We start from the raw sequence: 27,378 nt of genomic DNA on the forward strand, positions 1-27,378 counted from the left end.
GAATAATTACAGTTGTTGTAATCACTTCACATCACGGTTCATCATACTTGTCAATGCCAAGTGCCAACCACAAAAATAATAATACAAATAAATAAAAGTATCCTTTTGGCATCAACCTCATCTGTCTACTTCACATTCTCATGCTCCCAACAAACAGTAATAATTCGTACAAAACTTTTCTTCACTTGGATTATCTTCATCAATCTATCAACTCGTTTTTCTTATGCAATGTACAATGTAAATGTTGGCTTGAACAAATTAGTACAAAAAAGGTAAAATTATTATTGTATATTTTAGTTTCTTCAGATAAACTTTATATATAAATTATAATTCCCATTTTCATAGCATGTAGCCGTAATATAATGAAGAATTTTTACATTCAAGCTAGTATTTTGATTGATTACTTACTTTTTCGTATCCATGACAGTTTGGAATGACGTAGCTGGATTAATTTTATGTTTTAATAATACAAAGTAAGATTTTCATAAGGGATACTTGCATTAATGTGAAAGAGGTATATGATACTAAAAGAATAGTATATATATAATGTTATCTTATTATATTTGGTTATGGACTAATGAAATCCTGGCCTAGAGAAACAGAGACATTGGTTAAATACGTAGGAAGTACACATTGAATAAACTGAATCATTAAAAATGAAGAAATGGAAAGTGATGATTGTTAATGTTGGGAGATGAAGAGTAGCTATCTGTGGTTTGCAACCATGATTAGAGTGAATAAATTGGAAGGAGCTAGCTGTCTATAATTGTATGTTTATGTGCAAACTAATGTACATCTCCAAAACAAAGGAAACCGACAAATATGAGAAAGGTAACAACCAAAGCTCACCAATAACGATGATACAACAAGTTATTGGAAAGAATGTTGTGTTCTTGATCTTCTAGAAAAGGACTTTCACATGAGGATAAATACTTGTCCTTTCTTATTTCTCATCCAAAAGAAAAAGGAAAATCTCTGTTTTCTTTGTTTCATTTGATCCTATGTGCTTTGCTTGATTAAGGAAGAGAAAAACAAGAGCTGAAAACATTTTCAGAATGGAAAGAATTATCATTGTATATTATTTTTTAATTTTTAGCCAAATGAAAAACACATCAATCATTGTATGTGGGTTTTTTTTATCTTTGAAAGCAACAATAAAAGAGCCACTCTAGGACTTAAAAATTATGCAGACAATTTTAGGGCATGCATGGACAATTGAAATCTACCTATTTAGTAGTTAAGGACAATGACATTGGCACTCTTGTGGCTAATGTTATGGTGGTTGGATCGGTTGATACAAGAAAAAAAGGGAAACAAATTTGCAATCATAGCTTTGCTAATAATCCATGACTTTTCAGCTTAATGTTGGTTGATAAGTAGCTTTACAACACTCAGAACCAAATGCTTATCTGATTGCTTCACCATGTGCCAACAGTAAGTAGGCCATAATTATTGTTATTTGATTGATACTATTATATTATTTTTGGATTTTCCCTTGATTTGATATTTGTACTAGCTCTATCTTATCTCGAAAAAAATAAAAAAAACACTGTTACAGTCTCTAACTTTCATATATTTTAATGTAGGAGGGATATGAAAGGTTCTGTATAATCATTAGTTAATAGTCTTTCAAAATGACTAAATTTATGAGGGAAATGTACTCTCAAATGTAGATCATAATACAGTAAATTTCTCACTTTCTTCATTCTTTACTCTGTTAGCAAATATTTCTGTTTTGTCCTCTTTAAATGTGACATTTCAGTCATAGTATTAGTCATGAAGATTTCTTTTGTTTTCTCTCTTTAACCTCATGTGGCTTTTGTATATCTTAATTTAGTATTCATTATATAATGGTAATAAAAATTTAAAATTTATCTTTCTCTAATGTTATCCATTTATTTATTTAAAATATATTAAAAGCAAAATTGTTTTTAGCGTTAGAACAATTTGACAATTTCTTCTTAATTAATACCATATTCACATAATTTTGAGTACATTCTAAGTAGTAATAAGCAAGCAATTACTATATTTATAATATCCATATTTTTCAGTGTTTTTATTTAAATTTGAAATACATAATATTTTTATCCTAGTAAATGTTATGATAAAATACAAAATATTAACCATATATTGTGTGTTTTAAAAGTACTAATTGTCATGGAGTTTTGGTATCAAAGAATTGTTATTGACCAGGAAATACAAAAGGTCAAAGAATTATTGACAACTTCAATTTTTTCATCATCAATTGTTAACAGTAAAAAATGTTTTCTCAAAGTAAGATAAATTTATTCTAAAAAAGCAGCAAAAGATTTTGGGATTCTTAAACATTAATTCATAGCCATTGAGTATCTCTTATTAAATTTAAAGATCTTTGTGTGTCTTTTTCTACTTATTGGAAAAATAAGGAAGAGCTGTGTTAGTTCAATCTCTCTTGTTCATAGATGAAACTGTGAGAATCAGTAAATATTTGAATCAGTTTAAAATGTTTGCTGTGACCATTGCAGCAGTTGGCAGGCCTTATTTCAAACGAGGTTTGTTTCCTTCTAATTAAATCAAAAGCAACCATTTAAGATAAGTGTAGAAAATCACCTGCATATGGGGCCTATGCTTTTTAAATTCTGAACTCAACTTGTTCACTTAATAGTTGGTTAGATCCACCAAAGCAATTTATAAACAACACAAAATCAATATGCTAATCATGCCCTTTTTGTTTGCACACATACTTTGTCTAAAAATAACTGACAAACAGTGAAAATAAAAACAGAAAGTTAATGCTGCTTGGTCTGATAAGTCTTCTAAACAATGATTCACCACATCTTATTTAGCTGTGTACACTGTGACATGGTGTCCATGATGAAGATTTCCAAACACAGAGCATAGGTTGGGTCCATCTCAGCTATTTTTGATTTGTTTTCCATTGGCACATGACACAAAGTTTTAACCTACACCACAACACAAGCAATCTGGCCAAACACTCTCATCATACCTGCTTCTGTGTCCCCATATTCTCTGCAGTATACTCATATTCTGCAGTATATTTATTGTCTGTTTTAGAATATAAATTTCATCATCATTTTATCTTTAAAAGACAATTAATATAAGAAAAAAAGAATGATTTAAACTATCTTAAACTTTAGTTTTTACTACGTTGTATAGAATTATAAGATGTGGAATGAATATATATTTATTTGTAGTTTTGAGTGTATATATGTAGCATATATATATATATATATATATATATATATATATATATATATATATATATATATTTATTTATGTAACGTTTTTCAGTACTATATATATGAAAGTGTAGGACCCTGAAATGAATAGATGTGTAGGTAGCTGTAGGAATAAGATGGGGGCATGTGTGACTTGAGCAGTAAGTCATATTCTACCTTTTTAATTATTGAATCTGAGAGGGAAAAGTAACATCAAATATTTTATCAAAGTTAATAATTCTTCTTTTAGATGATCGACTATGCCATCGACCTGTGTGTGGGAAAGGAGAGGAAAGAAAGAATGGGAAAGGAAAAAGAGGAAGAACTTATATTATTTAGATTGAAGGATATAGATTTAATTGATGTAATAAAATAAATATAATTTTATATTAATATATTTGAAAATAATGTAATGAAAAAATATTTTTGAAAATGTAAAGTTAAGATTAAAATAATTTTTGAATTAAAGAATACCCATTATGTATGAAAAAGAGATTATATTTTAAATTTGGTGTATTGAATTAACTAGTGAATATGGGAAATGGAGAAGAAGGAATTATATAATGAAAAAAATGAGATTATTTAGATTGAAGGAAAGAAAGTAAAAAATAAAACAAATGGAGAAAATATTAATAAAAGTTTCTGGACGATTGAATTGATATAATAAATTAAAAAATTATAAAATAATATATTTAATAAATCGGCCAATACTTAAAAATTATACAGTTTTTTCAGGATTATTATTAGCATTATTGGTTGTTTTAACCTTGAAAAATGTGTTTCCTCCCTAGTTGTAGAAAATGCGAGAAAGCAGTTTCATTAAGTATTACCGACAGTTTTTTTTAAACTGCCACAATTTTCTAGGATTTTATAAGAACCACCGAAAATAACTGTGATTTTATGTAAACCGTCGGAGTTTCATAAAATCACCCATATTTATAGGGATTTCCTCCAAAATCGTCAAAAATAGTCGGAGTTTTACATAACCGCTCCTATTTGTAAGGGTTTCCTCCAAAATCGCCGGAAATGTATTGATGAAGAAACTCATATATTGTTTGAAGTTAGGGATGAGCATACCGCTCACTGTGACACTCAATCATACTTTTGCATACCACCTTTCGTAATGTCTGTTTTGTTATTTGTTGCAATGCTTAACAACCTAAAAACTAATTGGGTTTAGTACTATGTTTAAGTGTGTAGACTTTGCTTAATAGAGTTAATACATTCACAAATATCACTTACAAGGAAGATCCAACCATTTTTGCTTGGGAACTGATGAATGAGCCTTGATGCAACTCAGACTCCACAGGTGATGTGTTACAGGTTTGCCCAGGTCCTGTGGAACTATTCTTTCAATTTGTAATGCATAAAATCATTGCATTCAATTAATCAGTTCCTTCCATGATATCACATCTTGTGCCCAACTGAATACATTATAGGATTGGATAAAAGAAATGGCATTCTATGTGAAAAGCATAGATTCAAAACATATAATGGAGATTGGACTGGAAGGATTATGGCCTCTCGACACCTTAAAGATATCAGTTAAACCCAAATGCATATGCTTACTAGGTCGGAACAAATTTTATCAAGAACCACATATATCCAGACTTTTGGTAGGTTATTATGTTTATTCAATGATGACATTTGCTATAGTATGTACAATATCACAAAAATGATCTGTCACAACCTTTTAGCATTCATCTTTATCATAATCATATTCAAGTGCTTATAAACTACATTAATGTTTTATGCCATAAGTGTCTTCTTTACTTTTACCATTCATCTGATTATCTGAAATTCAAAATGAGTGTGAAAGTTTTTTACTATGATTTGATTACCTTGCCAAAGGATTTCACAATCAATTGCTGAAAAGTATCTTAGAATGCCTATTGTTTTTAGTGAGTTTGGATTGTTTACGAAAGCTCCTGGCTTCAATTCATCATACAAAGACAACCTTATAAACATTATACAAGACAATCCTAAACTCTACCAAGAAAGGAGGCAGTGGAGCTGGAAGCCTTGTGTGACAGCTCTTTCCTGATGGAACGAATTACATGGATGATGGGTATGCAATTTTTCTCTCAAAATCATCTAGGATGGTGTAGCCATAGAAGGTTCAAGGTTTCGTGACCTGTCTTCCAAGGACATGATGGATACCATACCATTACTCTCTTCCCATCATTCTCTTATGAGCTTGATGATATGGAAATTATCTAGAGATCCAAAAGTTTACAAAAAAGTAATCTAAAATTGCATATTATATAAAATAAACTATATTGTTCAACATATATAACTAATTGTTCATATATGTAAAAATAATCATACAAATAAATTTAGCAATTATTACCGATGGTTGAAATGGGGCAAACTTTGAAGGCAATTGACCCTGATAATTTTGCAACATAAATGCTATCATTTCCTTCATTTCATTGACTTGTGATGTCATTTCATTGACTTTTGATGTCAATGAAGATACCTGTAACAGATGAAATTATTTAAAAAGTAAGAAAAATGAACTTAACAAGTTAATCATAAAAGGACCAAACCAAGTAATTGATAAAATATTCATTAACCTGAATTTGTAATTCAACATTAGAAGGAGAAGCTGAAGATGATCCACTATGAGAATGAGCATTGACTCCAAAGACTTTAGATGGGCAAGGATCCAAACCTAGACCGCGAACGCGTCCACAATGGTCTTGAATTCCTAAAGTAGCTAATGAATCTGAACTGGATATTTTTTCAATTTTTTCCTAAATCATAGAAAACAAGTGCACAATTCCTAAAAACAAGGCCAGATACAAATCAGTGAGATTCTTAGCAATTCTAGATTAGAGCATTTCATATTTGTCATTATAAAATATGTAGTTTTGTGTACTGAAACAAACTGAACAATATAGATGTCTATTGACAAGGATATCATCTCAAAGTAACAACATGAAAAAGTGATATCACTAATGGAATGAAAAACACTAAACATGATGAAATTATCCTGGTTCAAACTTAATGTAAATCAAACTAAATAAAATTGTATCAACAATAAAATTGTCTTACACTCAGATTCTAAAAATTAGTCAAAATTAGTCAATACACCAAAACAACTTTTTTTAAACCATTTAAGCACTACATGGAAAGGTCAGCTTGCACAACGAATTTCTACCAGACACAATCTTCCTTGCAATGCTCTTTGACCCCTCCTCTGTGAGCAAGAGTTTGCTTTGTCCTATAGTGTTTATTTTTTAGGGCAATCTCCTAACATTGTCATAAAGAATGTTATTAAATTATATCAGAATTTTAAGAAATGAAATTTAGGTTTTACCTTTGTTCTTTCATCAAGTCGATAAACAAAAGAAGCCCAATGATTTCTATCTATTCCTTCTGGAGCCATGACAATCAATTCATCTCTAGTACGTGTGTCATCATCTCTTTATTGTCACAATTCTTGCCGACAATCTCTCCATTTATTGTTAAGTGCTTTCAATATGTAACTGATTTGAATATCAGAATTAACTACAAATTTTGTCTTCAAAGCAAATTTTAATCAAAATTAACTACAATTATCCAATAACTTAATTGTGAATTAAAAATTTACATTACTTACTTGAATGGTATTATGAATTATGACTTCTTTGTAATCTTTAGGAACCTTCTTCAAAGTAGAATAACAAATAGGGAATGCCTTGAAGTTTCTAGCAATAATCCCTACTAACCAATTCAATAATGCGCCATAATCTCCAATTGGTTGATACTCCTCATTCCAACATACAATAATCCTTTCATTTTGAGGCAAATTCCAAATATCATTTGTTTTTATGTGTTTGGGAGTCATCTTGCATTGATTATATGTGAAGAAATCAAATTTGTGTTAAATACCCTTGTGTCAAACAACTTTCGCAGTAATTGTTGATATAAGTAACAATGTCTTACCAATGACATCAACTAACCACAATCTCTTGTATGTTGGTGGCCTTTCTTGTTGCACTTCCAACAAAATATCCTGATTTTCATCTTGTTCATGTTCATCTTGTACATGTGAATTTCCTTGTTGCTGCACAAGGTTAAGTGTCAGATCAAAGGAATGCACTTGATAGGAATAGAGATCAGATGCAAGCAACATAGAAACAAATTATATTGACAATTTATTTTCTAAATAGTTTTAGTTTAAACTATTTTTTATTACTTATGTTGGGATACTAGGCTGCAATTCTTTGAAATTATTGAAACATTTAAAGTGTTTTAGTTTGGTCCTTATCATGGTGTTTAGCTTGGAATTGAATTATAATATTTATATTGAGTTTCCTGGTTCAATTAGAACATTTGAGGTATAAACTCTGTTAAAATTTTGGATATTTTCTTCTAATGTGATCATTGAATTGTTAAAAATCTAGAAATGTGATTCAAAGGCTAGTTTTCAAGGTGTACTTTTGTCACAGCTTGACTATCAAAATTCATTATTTATAGCTTCATGGAAATAATGAGAATAAGCTTTTAGAACTTGCTAGCATTATGTGAAACTTTATTGACTAATCAAAGTATATGCTAAGATAAGATATTTTATTATTTGAAATAATATATTTAACATATTTGAAAGAACAATTACATCAACTTCAACTGGTGGCTGAACAACTTCATTTGGGGGCTAACCAAACGAAAATACTTGATTTGATGACTGAACAACAACTTCATTTGGGGGCTGAATAGATCTAGGAGTTCATAGGCTTTGGCTTGTCGGAGGTAGCTTTAGTTTGTATGTTCCTCCAAATAAATTAATGTCAAAAAATTTCAACAACATAAATAAACTTTAATTAAACATTCAGTAAAGGGAACTTACTTCTTTGAGGGGTAGATAGAGAGTGAGATGATTTGACTTTAGTGTTGCACTTTGAGGTGCTAGTGGATGATTAACTATATGACCCCATGTATTAGGTGTTGGTGTATGATGTTGTATCTCATTGTTCTTAACTATCATTCTCTTCATCTTCAGGTGCTCTACAAACAATTATATAAATAAAACTTAAACCACGTATAGATATAATAAACAAGAAAATAAACAGAATAACAACATATATAATAACTAATAATTAAAATTAAAACCTTGTTAATGGTATATTTCTTTCATCATCTTCACCCATGTTGTACAAGTTTTTAGGCTCTATATGTATAGGGATGCACCAATTTTTATCAAACTCATCATCTACATAAGATACCATTTGTGCTTCTGATGCTTGAATGTATGGTTCATCACCATCATTATCATCGGTATGAATCAAGCGTCCAAAACATACACTTGTAATCCCAACTCATTAGTCATAATCCCTCTAGAAGTAGTTGTATTAGCCCATATACATTTGAACAAGACAACTGAGAAACAACCATGGTAATTTATTTCAATTATGTCCACTAATCGACCATAATAAGGCACACCTCCAAATTGCATTTAATTATCACTACTACTTGCATAACTTCTTGCCCCAAATGTACCAAACACTCCACGATTTTGTTTTTAATCCATAAGTCACGCTCCAAGATCCTAAAATCGAATTCATTAACATTATAAGCACTATATCACTTTGCACAATCAATTGAACCCATGGCTAAGAATTTCAAATCAGTTGAGTGGAGACTAGCTGAGTCATTCGTTATCTAAAAGGAAAAAAAGAATAACATGTCCATGTCAATTATCAATTATAACATAGAATGAAACCAATGTTCAATGGTATAAATATACGTACATGACATGAAAACCAATATGCAAATTCCCTATGAACTCTCTGGTCTATCAAAGATGATTGTCGACTCCGATTTCTCAATTGTCTCTGTATAGTGTCTCTAAATTCCCTACATGAAATGTCCAAATTATACATAGTTACTTTCTAATAAAAGAATAATTAATAGAATTGATCAAGTGAAAATACTTACTGAAGAAATGGGTCAACTATGGCACTATTTGTTAGGATATGACGATGTGCCTGTAACTTTTCCTTTGCAGATAGAGTGAAATAAGTGAAACCTCCAACTGGTTTTCCGATCGGTGGGAATAAAGTGCTTACAATACTATATCCTTCAGCATTCATAAGTTCAGATAACTACAACATAAATCAAAGTGGGAACGTGATTTATTAATCAAGAAATACTAGTACAAGATCAATCCAAGGAATTCAGGAAAACTTAATTATGCAAATTCAAGTGAACAAAATCAAACAAGAGACTAGGATGTGAGTAGTCACGAAAGATACAAAAGAAACATGAAAGCAACACTTAAAAACTTTGAACAGAATCCCTCAATATTTGAAGGCAAGTGCATGGGGGGATTCTTGTTTAAGAAGGATAAAAATTAAGAAAGGAGATGCACATTGTTACAGACCATTTGTTACTGATTGAAGATTCACTTGGGCATGTTCTTGGATGGAAACTTAATAACTTGGAGAAGAAAAAAAATAGTTATGGTGCAAAGGTTGAATTCTGAGTGACAACACAAGGGTATGTGAATTGTTATGTGTTGAAAATAGAATGGCTTAATTTCTCACACTAAGAGGGGGGGTGAATTGGTGTAATGTAAAAACAAAGTTTTCTTTAAATTTTTTTCGCAAAGTAGATGCCTTTAAAAGCTTTCTTGAAACGAAAAGGAAAAAGATTTGTTATACAGTGAAAATATAATCGATTTAATGTAGTATGCAATTGACTGAAAAGTGCAGGGATAGAAAGATCAAACACTAGGTTTTTATATTGGTTCGGCCAAGCCTACATCTAGTGTCCTTCCAATCATAGGAAGCCAATGCACAATAATGATCAAGGTTTTTACAACAAGGTTTTTATAGCGACTTCACGTCAAAAATATAAAACACCTCTCTAACCCTCTAATCAAAATATAGGCATATTGTTGATGGATTGACAAGTGTACCAAATCGCATAAGTAATATAAAATGGTAAGACCAAGTATCGTATCCCAGAAGACTCTCGACACTAAACAATTGTGTGATGACTCGATTAATTAAGACTTAAATAAAACGAGATCATTGGTTTAAGATGCAAAGACAGAAAATTAAATATGAATGCAAATTGATCAATAATAAAGTAACACAAAGATGAACGAATGCTGTTTAATATGAGATGAATATGTTGTTAGGGTTTGATTTCACCAAGTTTACTCTCATGTATATAAGAATTCTTCTTTTTACATTAATGTTAACGTCACTCACTAAATTACTTAGAACCCGATCCCTCGACGCAATAAGCCTGCCTTAATTCCTAGTTCGTGCAATTCCTAGCGTTCCTAGAAAATTAAGTTTGAAGATCAAGAGCTTAAGACCACCAAGTACTCATACCCTTATCCCTGAGAAATATTACCCTTGGGAGAATTCAACAAGAACCTGAATTGTAAGGAACCTCCCAGCACTCGTGCAATTCATAAATCATGCTACTAAATGAGTTAAATAGAGCAAACATTGAAACAGATGAATTCCCTAACAATTAATGAAAAAACATATAAATTAAAAATCAATTCAAATACATGAGAGTTCACAAGGTTACATCATCCCCCAACAACAAATACAGTTTAGTTCCCCATAGACATGGAGAAACTAGATGAATAATGGAAAAAACATGAGATAGTGAAACCCTAAAAGGAGAAAAGGAAGCTCCCGCCTCCAGATCCGCTTGCAAAGAGTAGAAGAGTGTGCAGTTGTGTTGCTCCAGCCAGAGATACAAAACCTAGGACGCCAGGGTCCTTATATAGAACAAAAGTAGAACAAAAACAAAGCCCAAACTTGAGTCGCCGGCGCTCAAGCGCCCCACTTAGGGCGTCGGGGCGGCGAGCGGTGGTGTTCCACGCTCAAGCCTTGCAGAGGTCGCCCAAGCCTTCTACATCCGGCGCTCAAGCGCCCCCAAAAGGGGCGCCCGGGCGGTGAGCGACACTTCCTGCGCTTAAGCCTTCCAGAGTACGCCCAAGCCTTCTTCATCCGGCGCTCAAGCGCCCTAAAAAGGGGCTCCCGGGCAGTGAGCGGTAGTTCCTGCACTTAAGCCTCAAAAAGGGCGCCCAAGCCTCGAGCTTCTTTCCTTCTAGGGATTTTTCTGGACCTTATTGAGCTCGATCTCCTTAGCACTTTATCCCTACTTTCCATATTAACTCATTTTCTATCAAAACAAAGGGAATTAGTCATAAAATCATCAAATTCAACCTCAATTCTTTTATTTACACAACTTAACAGAAAAACATGATTCCAAGCAAGTTTCTAAGCATAAAAGGGTGCATTTAGTATTAAAATTACTTCACAGATAACTGTATTTTCAACCGTTATTACAACCCCAAACTTACAACTTTGCTTGTCCTCAAGCAAAACAGAGTGTAACTCAATTTTTCAGAATAATCACTACAATGACTCAAACTTTTTCAAAAACTTTTTCTTCCAGACAAGAAACCACTTTGATCAACTCAGCATACAGATGTCAGTTAAGATGTACATATGCTTTATTCAATTAAAATTAGTGTGATTCTCATGTACTTCAACAGATGTTATCCTTATGAATGATCGATCAACCAAGCAGAGATGCAATCAGAAATTCAAAGAACTATTCCTCACCAAAGGAAGTGTTTCACTCAAGCACTCAAAAGTATCTCACTCAAGCACTCAAAAGTGTATCACTCAACTTACAGGTGTATAGTGAGGTTTTGGTGTCTTTTTCACTCTGCTATCACAATGTCACACAATTTAACTTTGCCTTTCATTAAGCCACAATCAAACATACTCAGAAGCAAGTTGTCATCACAAGGGCTTTTCATGGCTTGTAACTTGGCTGGGCTGAGAAGGAAATTGGTTTTTCTAGTAAACAAAATCCTTGAGTTAAGAGAGACATTTATGATTCCATCATTCAAGCACAAACTCTCTTTCTTTTTCTCAGCTTTCCCTTGCATTGAGCTTTTCTTTTCTTTTCTTTTCATTTTTCTTTTTCTTTTTCTTTTGCTTTTCATGTATTCACTGCTTAGCTCAATGCTTTTTTCCTTTTCCTTTCTCAATCTTTCTAGCAACCCCAAACTTGAACCTTTATCAATACCTCATAAATGTTCTCAACTTAACTCAAGGTAAAGGTTTTCACAAAGGGATTTCAAAACATGCATAAGGCTCAAGGTTCAAAGGTTAAAATAAAATTGTTTTCTTTTCAGTGGACAAAATCATGTGAAGGCTTAAAGAATAAGGGACAACAAAAGATGGCATTGATCATATGAAACCTGCAAGCAAGTAGTTCAATCACAGAAAATTTGGGCAAAATCATTCATGCTTCCAAAGTAATAGTAATTATTCACAAAAACTCTGAAGCCGAAAACTCACACAGGTAAACTCTCAAGTCCCAGAATTCAGAAAAACAACCTGCTCAGTATCTCAATCAAACTTTACCTCAAACACCTATTTTATACACTGCTTGTAGATTAGCAATTCATGCATCATCTCCACATCAATCAACACATCAGAGCATCACAAAGCACTACTTATCACAAAACACGGCAGTTGAACCAAAGCAGTGTAATTTATCTAAGCAGAGTACAATAACAAAACAATTAATTCAAAAGAAAGCTAATAAAACAGAAACAAAATACAATCAATCAAAGCAATTAACACAAAAATAGAAAATTAAAATAAATCCTGGTCATAACAAAGATGGCACCCTTCAGTAGGTGCCAAATACAAATCATCACTCCTCATCATAATCATCATCGTCAGCATCCATGGCTGAAGCTTCAGCTGCGTCAGCTCTATCACCCTCCTGTGCTGGGTCAGCAAGTCATGCCACATAAGCTGCAAATTCATCCTGAGACATTAACTATCTCTCAGGGAATGCGGACGTCAGTGTCCTAAGCAGCGCCTGCTCGCCCCTATATACGGCAACCATCCTAGCATCCAACAGAGAGTAGTACATGTCCCGCATTTGGAAAGGAGCGGCCTCATGAACCGACTCCTAAGCTAGTGGTGGCGCCCTCTTGTGTGCCCTGGGTTGTTGTGGTGGTGGTTCTGGATGGCCTGGCTCATCCGTTGCACAATAATGACTAAAGTAAGCTGCGTCCAGCTCCTTTCTTGGTCGCTCTAGTGGTGGCCTAGAAACATCAATGCCTGCGGCCTCACAAAGGTAGGTGATCAATGAAGGATGTCCCAGGGGTGCCTTGCTGGTTGCACCACGGGCACAACTCTGGATCTCATCAGCTATGACCTGGCCTATGTCAATATTAAGGCCCTTGAGAAATACAGTAGAGGAGGATAGCCCTAGGAATAGTGATGTCAGAAACATGAGAGCAGGGATGGATGTTGACATGAGAGAATGTCATCCAATACTTTGCCAGAGGCGTCAGATGGGGTCTAGTAAGGTAGATGAGTGCCCCAGACCTGTTCCTCTGAAAATGCTCTCCAGGCATACATAAGGTCCGCTCCATGATAACTCCCTAAAATTTCATATTTTTCTGTGTTTATAAATCACTTTTAGTTTCTTTTTGTTTCTAATTGCCTAGATTTAGGTTAGTTTTAGGTTTTTCTATTAATTCTTTAGTTTTATAGAACTTTAGTTAAAAATAGATTTTTAGGTGTAATTTTTAGCTTTTGTTAATAATTAGAAGATTAATTTTTTTTAGAAAATCTTTTTGATAAAATTCTTTTCTTTTATTTGTTAATTTTCCTTTTCTTTCTTTAATTTTGCATTAATGTTTCTTTGTTGCAGCAAAGCCCTTAACAATTGGGTTGATTGGAATTAGAATTGGGTTGCTGCTGCACTAATTGGGCCATTGCAAAGGGATGATTTAATTAGCAATTGGGCCGCGGGTGCAAGCGTGGCCATTACAAGTTAACTCATTTTCTATCAAAACAAAGGGAATTAGTCATAAAATCATCAAATTCAACCTCAACTCTCTTATTCACACAACTTAACAGAAAAACATGATTCCAAGCAAGTTTCTAAGTAGAAAAGGGTGCAATTAGTATTAAAATTACATCACTGATAACAGTATTTTCAACCGTTATCACATATACAAAACAGACTAGCAGCAAGAATCCCCTCTCTTGTAGTCCAACCCTTTGAGCCACCCTCAAAGTCAAGAACGCAACACGCTCTTCTTCCTGTAATCACAACAGGGAAACCTCAAACCAATCTTTACAAGATTGTAGCCTCTGATCTTTCAGTAACACCCAAATGTGCAGATATGATCAGCCTTTGTAAGTGCAATTAACTTGTTCTTCAAGAATCAATAAGTAGATGATCACCACGGTCACTTCTTGTTTCTTGGAGCTCTTTTCCTTTTCTTTGTAAGAATGCATTCTCTGCAAAATATCACAAAACTCTTAGAATCACAAAAAGTTCTTACAGAGATCAAGTTCGCGTCAATTTATAGATTTTCAATATTCAGACTCATTTTAATTGACTTAGCTACTAATGCAGTCGAATGTAACAATTCAGTCAAAGCAGTTAGCAGCAATCAATGCAGTTAATTGAATGTGCAATTAATGCAATCGAATCATAATAAATGCTTGGTCAACATATATAACAATATAGTCGTTGTAACATTTAACACAAGCATTAACAAAATTTCAAAATTGTAACAAACTTAGTCGAATGCAAGTTGCATCTAATCGACTATGTAACATAGTTAAATAAAGTTTTGAAAAACTTCTTCTTTGAAAATCCTCACAACACACTTTGAACAAGTTTGTGCAAAGCCACGTGTTTTAATCGACTCACCCCATAATGAAGTCGACTTAAAACTGTTGTTTTGCCACACAATAAAATGTTTAACATAAGTGCTTGTGGTTTTCTTTCTATAAAACATCAGACATGCATTCACCAATAAAATCAATTATATAGCACAATGAAATGCAATGTATCAACACAATCATGTTCTCCATGCTTTAAACAGATTTATGCTTTGATTAAGACATGTAGCAAGTAAGCAATAGAACATGTAACACATAAACATCACATGTGTTATTAATTATGTTGTCATCATCAAAAATCAGAAACTCTGAGATTGTAGGTTCAGCTAAACCAGTGCTCTTCCTATCAACAATCTGAACATTATGATTGAAAATTATTTTGAATGATCTAAAAGAAAATTGTGAAGAACTATGAATATTTATCATGATATAAGTCATTTATTAGTATTACTCACAATCCAATTCGGTATTATAGGATAAAGCATATAAAGATTGATCGTCAGTTCATCAAAGAAAAACTGGACAATGATTTGATGAGAAAAATCATTTCTAGCATGGGGATCCTGAGTAGGAAATATATATATATATATATATATATATATATATATATATATACATATATACATATACATATATATATATGCATACATATATATGTACACATATGTGTGTATATATATACATATATATATATATGTATACATATGTATATATACATATATACATATGTATATACATATGTACATATACATATATACATATGTACATATACATATATACATATGTACATATACATATATACATATGTACATATACATATATACATATGTACATATACATATATACATATGTACATATACATATATACATATGTACATATACATATATACATATATATATTAAACACAAAACTTCAAAGGGAGTAATTGTATTCTTAGTGTACCTGGACATCAATGTTACTAGGATGATTGGAAGGAACAACAACTTATGAGTCAACATTTAGAAAAGTAGTATGAGATAAAACTCAAGCTGAAATATTCTTTTAGAATTCAAGTGGCCTAGTACAAGAAAGGTATTTTCATATGCCAACAATAATCTGGATATTATAATTGGAGAAACTTGCTAACATAGAGAAGTAAAACAAAAAAACGTTGTAGCTCAATCTAGCGAAGTAGTTAAGTTTCGCGCAACAACACAAGTTATTTGTCAATTGCTTTAGTTGAAATCACATGAAGATTGATTGTGATGGAAAATGAAATTCTACTGTGATAACATCTCAGAGAGGCAAAAGTAGAAAGAGCGACAAAAACGGTAATTAAATGCTGGTTTACCTTGATGGTCGGTGCGGGAGCGAACACACACCATAGCCCCTCGATTGGAGGTACTAGGACATTCGAGGAAAAATTCCTTGACGATCGACCTCGTTCAACCCACAAATGCACCAGGTTTTCGTTCCTAAGCAATGGAAGACCAAGACGAACCCAAACTGAAGAGCTCCACGAACAATAAGAGCTAGGACTTGCAGGAAAGGGAGGGAACAACTAGGGTTTGAAGAATGTGGTGCGGAAGGGAGGGAACAACTAGGGCTCGTTGGAAAATCACATTAAATGCAGAGATGAAGGCGCATTAGATGCAGAGATGAAGGCATAGGGAGGGAAGGAGGGAACAACTAGGGCTTGAGAAAATTAGAAGCATGGGAAATGAAGGTGCGGAGAGGGGAGGGAGCTAATTTGGGGAGAATATTAGGAGCTTACCAGCGTTTTCACTAAATAACTACCGAAAAAGTATTGTAAAAAGAAAAAAATAATAACTTTTAGGGGCGATTTTGGTGATAAACAGCCATAAAACTTTATATAAAATAATAAAAAAAATCTAAATGTGATTTTAGTTATAACCGTAGAAATTTTTTCAAGGTTTCTCAAACCGCTGGAAAATAATCCCTCCTAAAACATATTATTTTTGTAGTGTAAATTATTTTTTATTGTTATAAATTAATATTAATTGAATGATAATTTTTTGCCTAACTCTCGTAACCCATTTTATAAAATAATAATTATATTTAAGTTAATACAAATAATATTATTTTTCAAAAATATGAATGTATTATAATTTATATTTATTTTTTATATCAAATAATTAAAATTAAAATTCATGACTTCAATTTATAAAATGTTGGTTTATTTTTTGACCTTTTAAAGTGGGTTAAAATGATTCCATAATTGACCCATTTTTCCAAGGTTAGATTAAGCCAAAAAGTTGTAGCCTCTTTGGTCCCCACTTTCGTTGGATAATGTCAATTCAGTCTCCATTTTTAAAAGTGTTTGGAATATGTTCACAGTTAGTAAAATTTGCGTCAAATTTGTCCCTTCCGTTAAGTATGACCAAACGGAGTTAATGCGTTGATGATATGGCACCAGTTATTGGCAACATGTCAATATATCAGTTTGTCTGTGCTGACGTGTTACATACTAACAAAAGATATGGTGTTTTATTAAGATAGAGTTTTTTAATTTGGGGAAAATTTGATTTAGGGCATAGATAGAACCAATTCTTCTTCTCCTTTTTGTTGCGCACATGGTACAGTGGTGGGTCTTCTTCTTCAAATTTGTCTTCTTCTCCTTTCTTTTGTTGTTCTTTACGGTTTGGATGTTAGTGTTGTCTGTTGGCAGTAGGGTGGTGGTTCGTCTTTGGCGAGCTAGTGTTTCGTTGTTCGCAGTTGCTTGACAAAGTGGTTTGTGGTTTGTGTTTGTCTCGTTTTGGGGTTGGCTTTGAAGTGTCAATGTCTTTGAATCAAGGATTTTAATCTTGCTCATGGGGGAGCTGTCGTGGGAAGCAAGTTTAGGGTTGCCTTAATTAGAAGGTTTGTAGTTTAATTTTTGTGATAAATTGTTCTGGTGATTAATGAAATGTTAATGATTGGATACTTTGAATAACGGACAAGAAATGAAGAACTTCAAGGATGCAATTTCCTTAAATGGCGTAAAGAAGATAATATAGATGATGCTGGTAGTACTATTGCTAGGCAAAGGAGAAAGATTAATAGCTTGGAAAATTGGTTATGGGTTTTCAGAAAAGGGAGAAGATGTTCATTTGGATGTTATCTTTTACGGGGTTGATTAACATCATCCTTCTTTGTATTTCGTTAAAAGTCCATGATGTGTTCTAGTAGTTGGTTGTTGTGAAGAGCACTTTGGCCTTATTGTAATATGATGTTTTGAAATCAATGAGAAATGTGAATTTGTGCATATGGTATTGTTGTTTGAATATACATTTTGTCTGATATATACAACATAAGCTAATTGAACTTTAGATTGAAATGATAATAAAATGAGAACGTGGTGTGTCATCCTTATTGTAACTGACAAAAAAATTGAGCAAGTGGTGTGTCATCCTCATTGTAACTGAAATGATATTTGAAAAGCAGAGAGAAAAATGATGTGTAGTAAATATGTAGCTTCTAAATGTGCATTGGACGAGTATTATGTGCAGTAAATTATGTGCAGTAAATTTGTAAGAAGTCATTTATACATTTTGACCACATAAGATTATTGTAATCACATGATGTAAGTATCCCCTGGACTGTCAAAGATGAGTACCTGTAACATGAGTATACATCACAACAAAGAACCATACCCCTGTCACCACAATATACATTACAACTAATTTATACTAGACATGCACATGGAATGTACATCAATGATAATGACATTATAATCACATAATGAAAATGAAATGCAAATCCAAAAGACAAACTGTCATTGATGTAGTTATTATAATGTCATTATCATTGATGTAGTGATGTAGTGATGTCACTACAAAAGTAAAAAATTTAAAACATACCTAGGTATCCAAAATTTAGTCATGTCACTAAAAAATTATATATTATAATAGAGGTTTTTTGTCAGCGGCTGAAAAATCCTCTGAAAAATTCTAACGGTTTCAATAATAAACCGCAACTATGTTTTAACTTTTTTTTATTCAAAAAATTTCATCTGTTATTATGAATAGTTGCAGTGAAGTTATTTTTTTATTTTATTTTTTAAATAAATTATTGGTGCTTGCTTAGTGAAATGCCTTAAATTTGTAAATAAGTTTTTATTCATTTTTAATTTGTGCCATCATTTTCACTCTGCCTCTCTTTTCCAAATCCTATTTTCTCCATCTTCTCCACTGTTCCTATCATGTCTCGTTTTCCATCTTCTCCAATATGGCTGTCGTTCCCCAACAACATTTTCTCCTTCGTCGCGCCTTTGCATCTTCTCCACTATAACTCTCGTTCCCAACCCTAATTTCGTCTTCACCGTTAGTTCATTTTGCATTTGCATCTTCTGAAAACGCACCTAACCCTAGTTTCGTCTTCATCGTTGGTTCATTTGGCATTTTGCATCTTCAGAAAACGCAGAAAGGGTGCAAAAACATCATTTAGATCCTAATATTAGTGTTCCCCACTTCTCTTTTCCATCCAGAAATCTTGTTGCAGAAGTGAGGAAAAAGTGGTTGCCTTGGACACTTCTTTCATCGTTCTCTGGTATGTCATCCCTTCTTAGGTGTTTTTTCTTGTTCTCGTAGTGTTTGATCCATTTTTTAGATTCATAAACGTGATTTTGTTGGGTGTTGAGTTGGGTGCATTGTGAGACCCAAATGGATTTTGACTTTTTGGGGTATTTTGGTGAAATTGAAATGATATTTTAAGCCGTAAGGTGTTTGTAAAATTTCTCCAGTGAAAAATCACATTTAACCTAAAACATCTGACATATTTCTTATTTTATCTTCTTGATGCTTTACGGAATCACCATTTCAATGATGTATGTATGCAAGTGCAACACTATCTCATTTCTCTCTGAATCGTTGGTTGCAGGATTTGACTATTGTTTTATCAACACTTCTACCTGTGATATCTGTGAATAATGACGACAAATATCAATAAGGTTCACTAGTAGAAAAATCCATTTTTAACTCGTGATATATGCCCCGGTTTTGTAAAAACCGAAGCATTAAAGACGCGGTGGCAGTATAGAAATTAAAATGAAGTTATATGCTTCGGTTATACAAACAACCGAGGCATAAAAAATTTACGACACCGGTTAATGAAGGACCGAGGCATAAAGATCTGATACTGCTTCGGGTTAATGTAGGACCGAGGCACAAGGATGCACGTTTTCCAGTTACGGCCTCGGTTAATAAAAGAACCGAGGCGTAACGTGTTCACCTTTTCAGTTTTCAGGCAGAGACCCTTCATTTCCCACTTTTCATTTCACCTTTTCAGTTTTCAATTTCCCACTTTTCATTTCACCTTTTCACTTTCCCTCATCCCCTCCCTCCTCTCCTGCAACCCCTCCCTCCTCTCCCTCCTCTCTTGCAACACCTCCCATTCTCCAGTGCGGCGACAGTGCGGCGACGGTGCGGCGACAGTGCGGCGAGGCGAGACGATACCAGATCTGACGAGACGAGGCGGTGACGGTGACGACACGAGACGGTGCGACGAGGACAGATCTCGCGACGGTGCGGCCAGGCGACACGGCTCGCGACGGTGCGGCCAGGCGAGAGCTCCGACTGCGCGACGAGGCGAGAGAGATCTCGACGGCGCGGCAAGGCGAGAGAGATCTCGAAGGCGCGGCACGGCGAGGGAGCTCGCGACGGTGCGGCGAGAGCCCGCGACGGCGCGGCGAGAGCCCGCGAAGGTGCGGCTGGAGCCCGCGACGGCGGCTGCAATGGAGGAACTGCGTTTTTTGCTTTTTGATTTTTGGTTTTTGTTTCTGTTTCTTTGCAAGTGGATAATGGATCTCTGATTTTTTGTTTGGTTTGGATCTCTGATTTTGGTTTGGATATCTGATTTTGGTGTTTGGATCTTCGTCTGCTCTCTGTGCTTCCTGTTCTTCATGTTTGAATGAAAAAAATTGCTCTCTCTGCTTCCTGTTCTTCATGTTTGGATGAAAAAAATTGCAGAAAATAGGAGAAAAGAGGAAGAAGTTTAACCATACAAAGAACAAACAAACGTAACAACACTGATCTCGGTTCAGAATAAAAAAATTAAACAACTTTACTGCCTCGGTTGTCTGTGAACTGAGTCAGAATCTGAAACCTTTTGATTCGGTTCAAAACCGAGTCAAAAAATCCATTCTTTTTACCTCGTTGGAATATGCACCGGTCCTAGAACCGGTGTCTATAAGTGAAAATGACCGAGGCGATATGTGCTTATTGCACTAGTGGTTTCTCTTTGGGACTAAAGGTAATACTAAAAAATTCATTGTAATTGATGGAAGTATGGCAAAAACATTGCTGGAAGGAGTTCACTAGTACAAGGAGGAGAAAAGACAGCGGTTGTTTTTCATTATAGGCACCGGTTCTCGAACAGAGGCATATGCGGACGAGGCAAAAAGTGCACCACTTTTGGCCTCGGTTTGAACCGAGGCATAAAGAGTGGCGATTTGGCATCGGTTCATCTACAACCGAGGCCGTATGTTCCACCTACTGCTTCGGTTGTAGTCTGAACCGAGGCAGTAGAGGTTTCTTTTTTATTGCACCCTACTGCCTCGGTTGTAATCTGAACCGAGGCAGTAGAGGTCTTTTTCTTTTTAAGCAGTAATTTCGGCCTCTGTTGTGGTCATAACCGAGATCATTCCACTCTACTGCCTCGGTTGCACTCTGAACCGAGGCAGTAGAGTTCTTTTTTTTTTTACGCAGTACTTTAGGCCTCGGTTGTGGTTATAACCGAGGCATATATCACTGTTTTTTTTTTTAAAATGATGTCTGTTTCTGCGACATTCCCAACAACAGAAACAGACCTGCATATATATTTACAGCCAGAACAGTCGAGAATAATCCAGAAACGTATATTTTGAATGAAAATTATAATAAAACATAAATACATTCAATTGAATCATAAATCAATTTCTTATAAGCATAAATCAATCAAATTATAATCCTAAATCAAGTTTGAAGCATAAATAAAACTGAATGTACAATGTTAAACTAATAATAATGTAAAAAAACATCAAACAACTTAGAAATATAAACTTAGAACTTAGTATATCTTAATATCTAGTATATACTATTATATAAATGAATTACATATTTAGCCAGTGCTTTCCTCACAAGTTGAAGTGACTTCTCCGGAATTGGAGCAGTCCTATTGAATTTCTGCATAAAATACAATGATTTAACTTAGTGTATTTGAAATCTAAACTATAGGGAAAATAAAATTGAAACCTAAATAATACCGTTTCCCATCCACTGGTGTAATGTGCACGAATAATGGTCATCATCCAAAACATGACGTAGTAACCACATTCATATGACCCCGTTTGTATATTACACTACAATATATCATCATAATTATAAAATGTTAAGTAACATCAATTGAATGGAACCAAATGTAAATGAGTATGGACTAAAATACCAAACCTTAAGGGCAACCCATGCAAGCTTTTTAGCTGTAGCAGTAGATCTCCCAGATAACATCATATGTGTTGCAAGGGAACTATTAAAAGCAATTCCTTTAGCATACATTTATATATAAAAAAAGTAGAAACATTGAGATTCTTACCAATCTACTACATGTCTAAGAGAGCTGGGAGGAGACTTCTGCAATGAACAAAACCAGACAGCAGTGTTCTCCGGTATGGAGATCACAAGTAGCTGCCAATGACACCTGAAATTGGTAATAACTTATGAATCATATACCAAAATTAATAAATGAATGTGTTGAAGTTAACAAACTTCACTTACCCATGTATATAAGGGAGAAAATATATCTCCTTCCCCATTCCAAAACAGGTGTTGATGTATGTCTGGATATCATCAAATTTATTTCTTTCATGAGTCATAGAGGGGTCAATGAACCCATATACATCGTTGAACCCCTTCTTGTTACTAACATCAGACATATACCTAAAATGAAGAAATAATATGATATAAGTAAGTTGATAAAATAGAATTGTATAAAAAGGTTTTCATAAACTTACATCATCCACAGCTGAATGAGTGTAATATTAATTTCTTCTCTACCCGACGCAAGCTCCCTAACATCTTGATGATGCAAGTACAATGGGATCTGAGTTTCTCTTCCAAATGTAGTAGAATCCCAGTGTACATTCATCGGTACATTTGAAATGATTTTAGCGAGCTCGTCTAACGCACCAAGAGGGTCATCCTCAGATAAATGAGTCTTCTTCGGTGGAGGACTTCCCTCTTTACCTATCTGCTGTTAAATGCAAAAATGGTTATGTTATAACGTCAATTAGAAGTAAATATTAAAATTGAGAAGTATATAGTACAAGTGTTTACCGGGGGATTAGATACATCACCAACCAAATGTCTAGGCCAGGCGACAAAGGACTTAAATGCTTCTTCCACAGTGAAGAACTCATCTGTAGGCACAGGAAGAACGGCATCCGCTATGACAACTTCATCCACCGTGACCTTGACCTCATCTTCTGAAAGTTGTACACCATGCACTAAAGTGGCTGTCTCATAAACTGTACCACGAGCCACTAGCACGGTCCCAGTATCAGAAAGAATAAATAACTAACATGGACGAGTTTCATCCATGTCGTCCCCTGGGGCACCGGAAGCTGAACAACTTCCTTTACCGCTTCTACCTGTCAAATTAAATGTTAGGTTATGCAAAAAGTAAATTAGTTACCAAAAATAAATAAGTTTACCTGTAGGGGGCACAACATGTTCCGCTACAGGAGATGGCGGAGGACGATTGCCATAATCCTCATAATGCTGCTGGAACTGGCGCGCAACCATATCAGCAACTTCATCATACAACTCTGCTCGAACCTTCTTTGTGATCTCCTGCGTCATCTCTTTTCTTATTTCCTCCTTCATCTTTTCGTATGAATATGGACGCGAGGAAGACCCAAAAAACTGTCGTATGCCTATGCCAGTCCCAGCACCACGCACTCGTCCTGGGTGCTCAGGTCGTCCAATAGCTGTGGCAAGAATATCTTGACGACCTTCTTGTGTGAATTGACCTTGGGAGCTCTGCTCAACCAAGGAGTCCTGTCACATAACAAAAGTTCAAAATCATTAGAAAAATCTATGTAATATATATAACAAAATTAATGTAAAAATATAAGGAATGACATCTTACAATTCTTTCAGATATTTCTCTGGCAGACTCGGAAGTGTAGGAGCCCGATGGTCTTATACGGGCTAACTTCCACTTCTCGTGCCGAGATGGTGGTGAAGGAGGAGGAGGAGGGTCACAACCCTCAGAAAGTGGAAGTCTGCTATCTGACTTCTGCTTCATTATTTTTTCTTCAAGCTTCCTATATCCACCACGAGACAGTATGTGTGGATTTTTATTCTGAGCGCTTATTCCCTGTGCTTTTGATCTTTTTTCCTGTGACAATATGAAACAATTGTCATAATATAGAATTATGAATGATGAATTGAATGATTTTACTGTACTTACCTGCCACGCCTCGGATGAACGAAGCTCTACAAACTGACGCCATGTTGCTTCGTCAATTGCTGAATATTTGGAACATGGATTTTCATTACTTTTTGGTCCAAATATATATCTAGACGTCAATTTTGTCTTAAACCCTCGAAATCTTTCTGCAATTGCAGATAAACACTTATTCCTTAAGCTCTCGATGTTTGGCATATCAAATGTTATCTGCAACAAAGAAAGTAATAACCTTATATCAATACAGATTTATCAATATAATGAATATAGAAGATGGAGCAATATTGCTTAACTTACCAATAGATCTTGCCAGATGAGATTCCGATCAGCCTCAGAAACATGGTCAAAGGATGGAGTAAGTATAGAGATACGATCACGTGCCAATACTCCAAGGTAAGACCTAAATACATCTGCATTTGGGCCAGATGCAACTCCAGTGACCACGTCAATAATGATAGGTGTCCTCTCACCTGCATTTCTTCTAAGTATAAGCTGTCGTAACCTCGTTGCTCCTCTCGTCCGTCTACAAGTGGTGGGGACTTCATCGCCTGACGAATGAGGTGACTCAGCCATATATCTGTCACAATAAATAAGATGATATATAAATAAAGCACTTATAAAATAACATATATTATTTAACAATTGCCATAAATATTTACACAAACATGAAATTCATACATAATCATATGGATTGGTCATATATATATTCCCTCATTGTGATCTTCTCGTATTGCTTGTATGTCATCAATTAGAGGGTCGTCATCCAAATTTATTGTCGTTTTAAATGGATGGCTGTCAGCGATATGAAGATTACTTATATTCTCTTCTTTATCTTCAATTTGCCTTTTTCCTTGGAGAGCAACATACCAATGGTCAGACGCAGGATCTTTGACATAAAAAACCTAACTTGCTTGATATGCCATGATGAACGGTTCGTCTCTATAACCAACCTTTCGAAAATCAACAAGTGTCATACCATATTCATCTATTTTGACACCACTCTTATTGTCTACCCACTTACATTTGAAGAGTGCAACGGAAAACTTAGTGTAATCAACTTCAAATATCTCTTCAATTCTACCATAGTATCTCATGGATCCAACTATAGGATTTTGATCTTTGGATGTTGAAAACTGTAGTGACTCAGCTTCTAGACTGACGCCACTATTTTGTACTGTGCTTTTATCATCCAAAGTCTTTGTATAGAATGTGCAATTATTAATTTCGTAGCCTGTACAACATACAACATCAAACTTCAAGCCATTTGCTAACCACAACAAAGTCTCAGAGGACCGTGATTCTTTCGAAACTTCAGATTTGAACCAGGACAAGAATGTTCTGTTATGCTCCATCAACTGCCATTTCTCTGATTGTCGTGGATAGTTGTTCCTTACAACGGCTTTATGTGCTTCCAAAAATGGGATCACTTCATCTGTGTTGTTTAATATGTACAAATGTGCTTGCATCAATTCTTCACGACTTTTCGTCACCACATTCACACCTCGGATGCTTTTACTTGTAGAATATCTACTCAACCATGATGTCCGAGGGACTCCTATCGGATTTGCTTTAGTCATATACTCAGAGCAAAACTCAATACTTTCTTCAGCAATATATCTTTCAATCATCGAACCTTCTGGACGATATTGATTTTTGACGTACCCTTTCAAAATCTTCATATAACGCTCAATAGGATACATCCATCTTAAGTATACTGGTCCACAAAACTTTATTTCTCTGATCAAATGAACAAGTAAATGCACCATGATGTCAAAAAAGGATGGAGGGAAAAACATTTCTAGTTGACACAAGATGATGATAATTTCGCTTTGAAGTTCATCTAACTTTGTAGGATCGATGACTTTACTACAAATTGACGAGAAAAATGAGCACAATCGAGTTATGGTCAGCCTAACTTTTTTAGGCAAAATTCCACGAATTGCCACTGGTAACAACTGTTGCATTAAGACGTGGCAATCGTGAGACTTCAGTCCAACAAGCTTTAAGTCCTGCATTGACACTAAGCTCTTGAAATTTGAAGAGTATCCTTGTGGTACCTCGATACTCTTTAAACAAAGACAAAAACTTATCTTCTCTTGTTTGGACATTGTGTAACATGCAGGGGGCAAATAAGTACGTTTACCAATCTCTCTTGGTGCCAACTCTTCTCGGATCTTCATGTCAACCAAATCCAAACGCGCATTCACTCCATCTTTTGTTTTTCCCTGGATGTTTAGTAGTGTACCAATCAAGCTATCACAGACATTTTTCTCAACATGCATGACATCTATGCAATGTCTAACATCTAACTTTGACCAATATGGAAGATCAAAGAATATTGATTTCTTCTTCCAAGGGGTCGTTACAGAAGACTTCTTCGACGTTTTCCCAAATATATGATGTACTTTATTAACTTTCTCAGCAACTTCAAGTCCAGTAAGTGGAATGGGTGCATTGTCTTTCTCTTGTTCTCCATTGAATGCTTTCTTTAACCTTCGATATGGATGATTAGATTGTAAAAATCGCCGATGACGCATATACACTGTCTTCCTTCCGTGTTTTAATTGTTGAGCTGCAGTGTTTTCTTCACATATAGGACATGCTTTATGACCCTTCACACTGTACCCCGACAAATTACCGTAAGCTGGGAAGTCATTAATGGTGCAAAATAACATGGCATGCATCATGAAAGTTTCTGAAGCAAAGGCATCAAATATTTCAACCCCATCAACCCACAACAACTTCAAGTCTTCAACTAGTGGCCTTAGATAAACATCGATGTCATTTCCAGGCTGCTTTGGACCAGATATCAACATTGACAACATCATGTACTTTCTTTTCATGCACAATCCAGGAGATAAGTTGTAAATTATCAGTATAACGGGCCAACAACTGTGATTGGTACTTAAATTACCAAATGGATTCATTCCATCAGTAGCTAAGCCAAACCTAAGATTTCTACATTCTTCACCAAATTGGGGGAATTCTTGATCAATAATTTTCCATTGCTTTGAATCAGCTGGATGACGAAGCAGCCCATCAGTTGTTC

At 34.6% G+C, this 27,378-nt stretch overlaps 1 protein-coding gene and 1 pseudogene across 1 annotated transcript; both read right to left on the minus strand.

The window, feature by feature from the left end:
- Positions 1 to 5,407: 5,407 nt before the first annotated feature.
- LOC148196629 (uncharacterized) lies at positions 5,408 to 7,338 on the minus strand. Its single transcript, XM_088093481.1, is given in 7 exon segments — positions 5,408 to 5,434; positions 5,569 to 5,697; positions 5,795 to 5,974; positions 6,387 to 6,473; positions 6,541 to 6,744; positions 6,823 to 7,064; positions 7,149 to 7,338. Coding segments are annotated over 7 exon segments (1,059 nt in total).
- Positions 7,339 to 8,308: 970 nt separating this feature from the next.
- On the minus strand, positions 8,309 to 8,813 carry LOC148196630 (uncharacterized; annotated as a pseudogene).
- Between the last annotated feature and the right edge of the window lie 18,565 nt (positions 8,814 to 27,378).

Source organism: Vigna umbellata, chromosome 6 (genome assembly GCF_029865625.1).
Source record: "Vigna umbellata cultivar VRB3 chromosome 6, Vumbellata_1.0, whole genome shotgun sequence".
Taxonomy (NCBI): Eukaryota; Viridiplantae; Streptophyta; class Magnoliopsida; order Fabales; family Fabaceae; genus Vigna; species Vigna umbellata.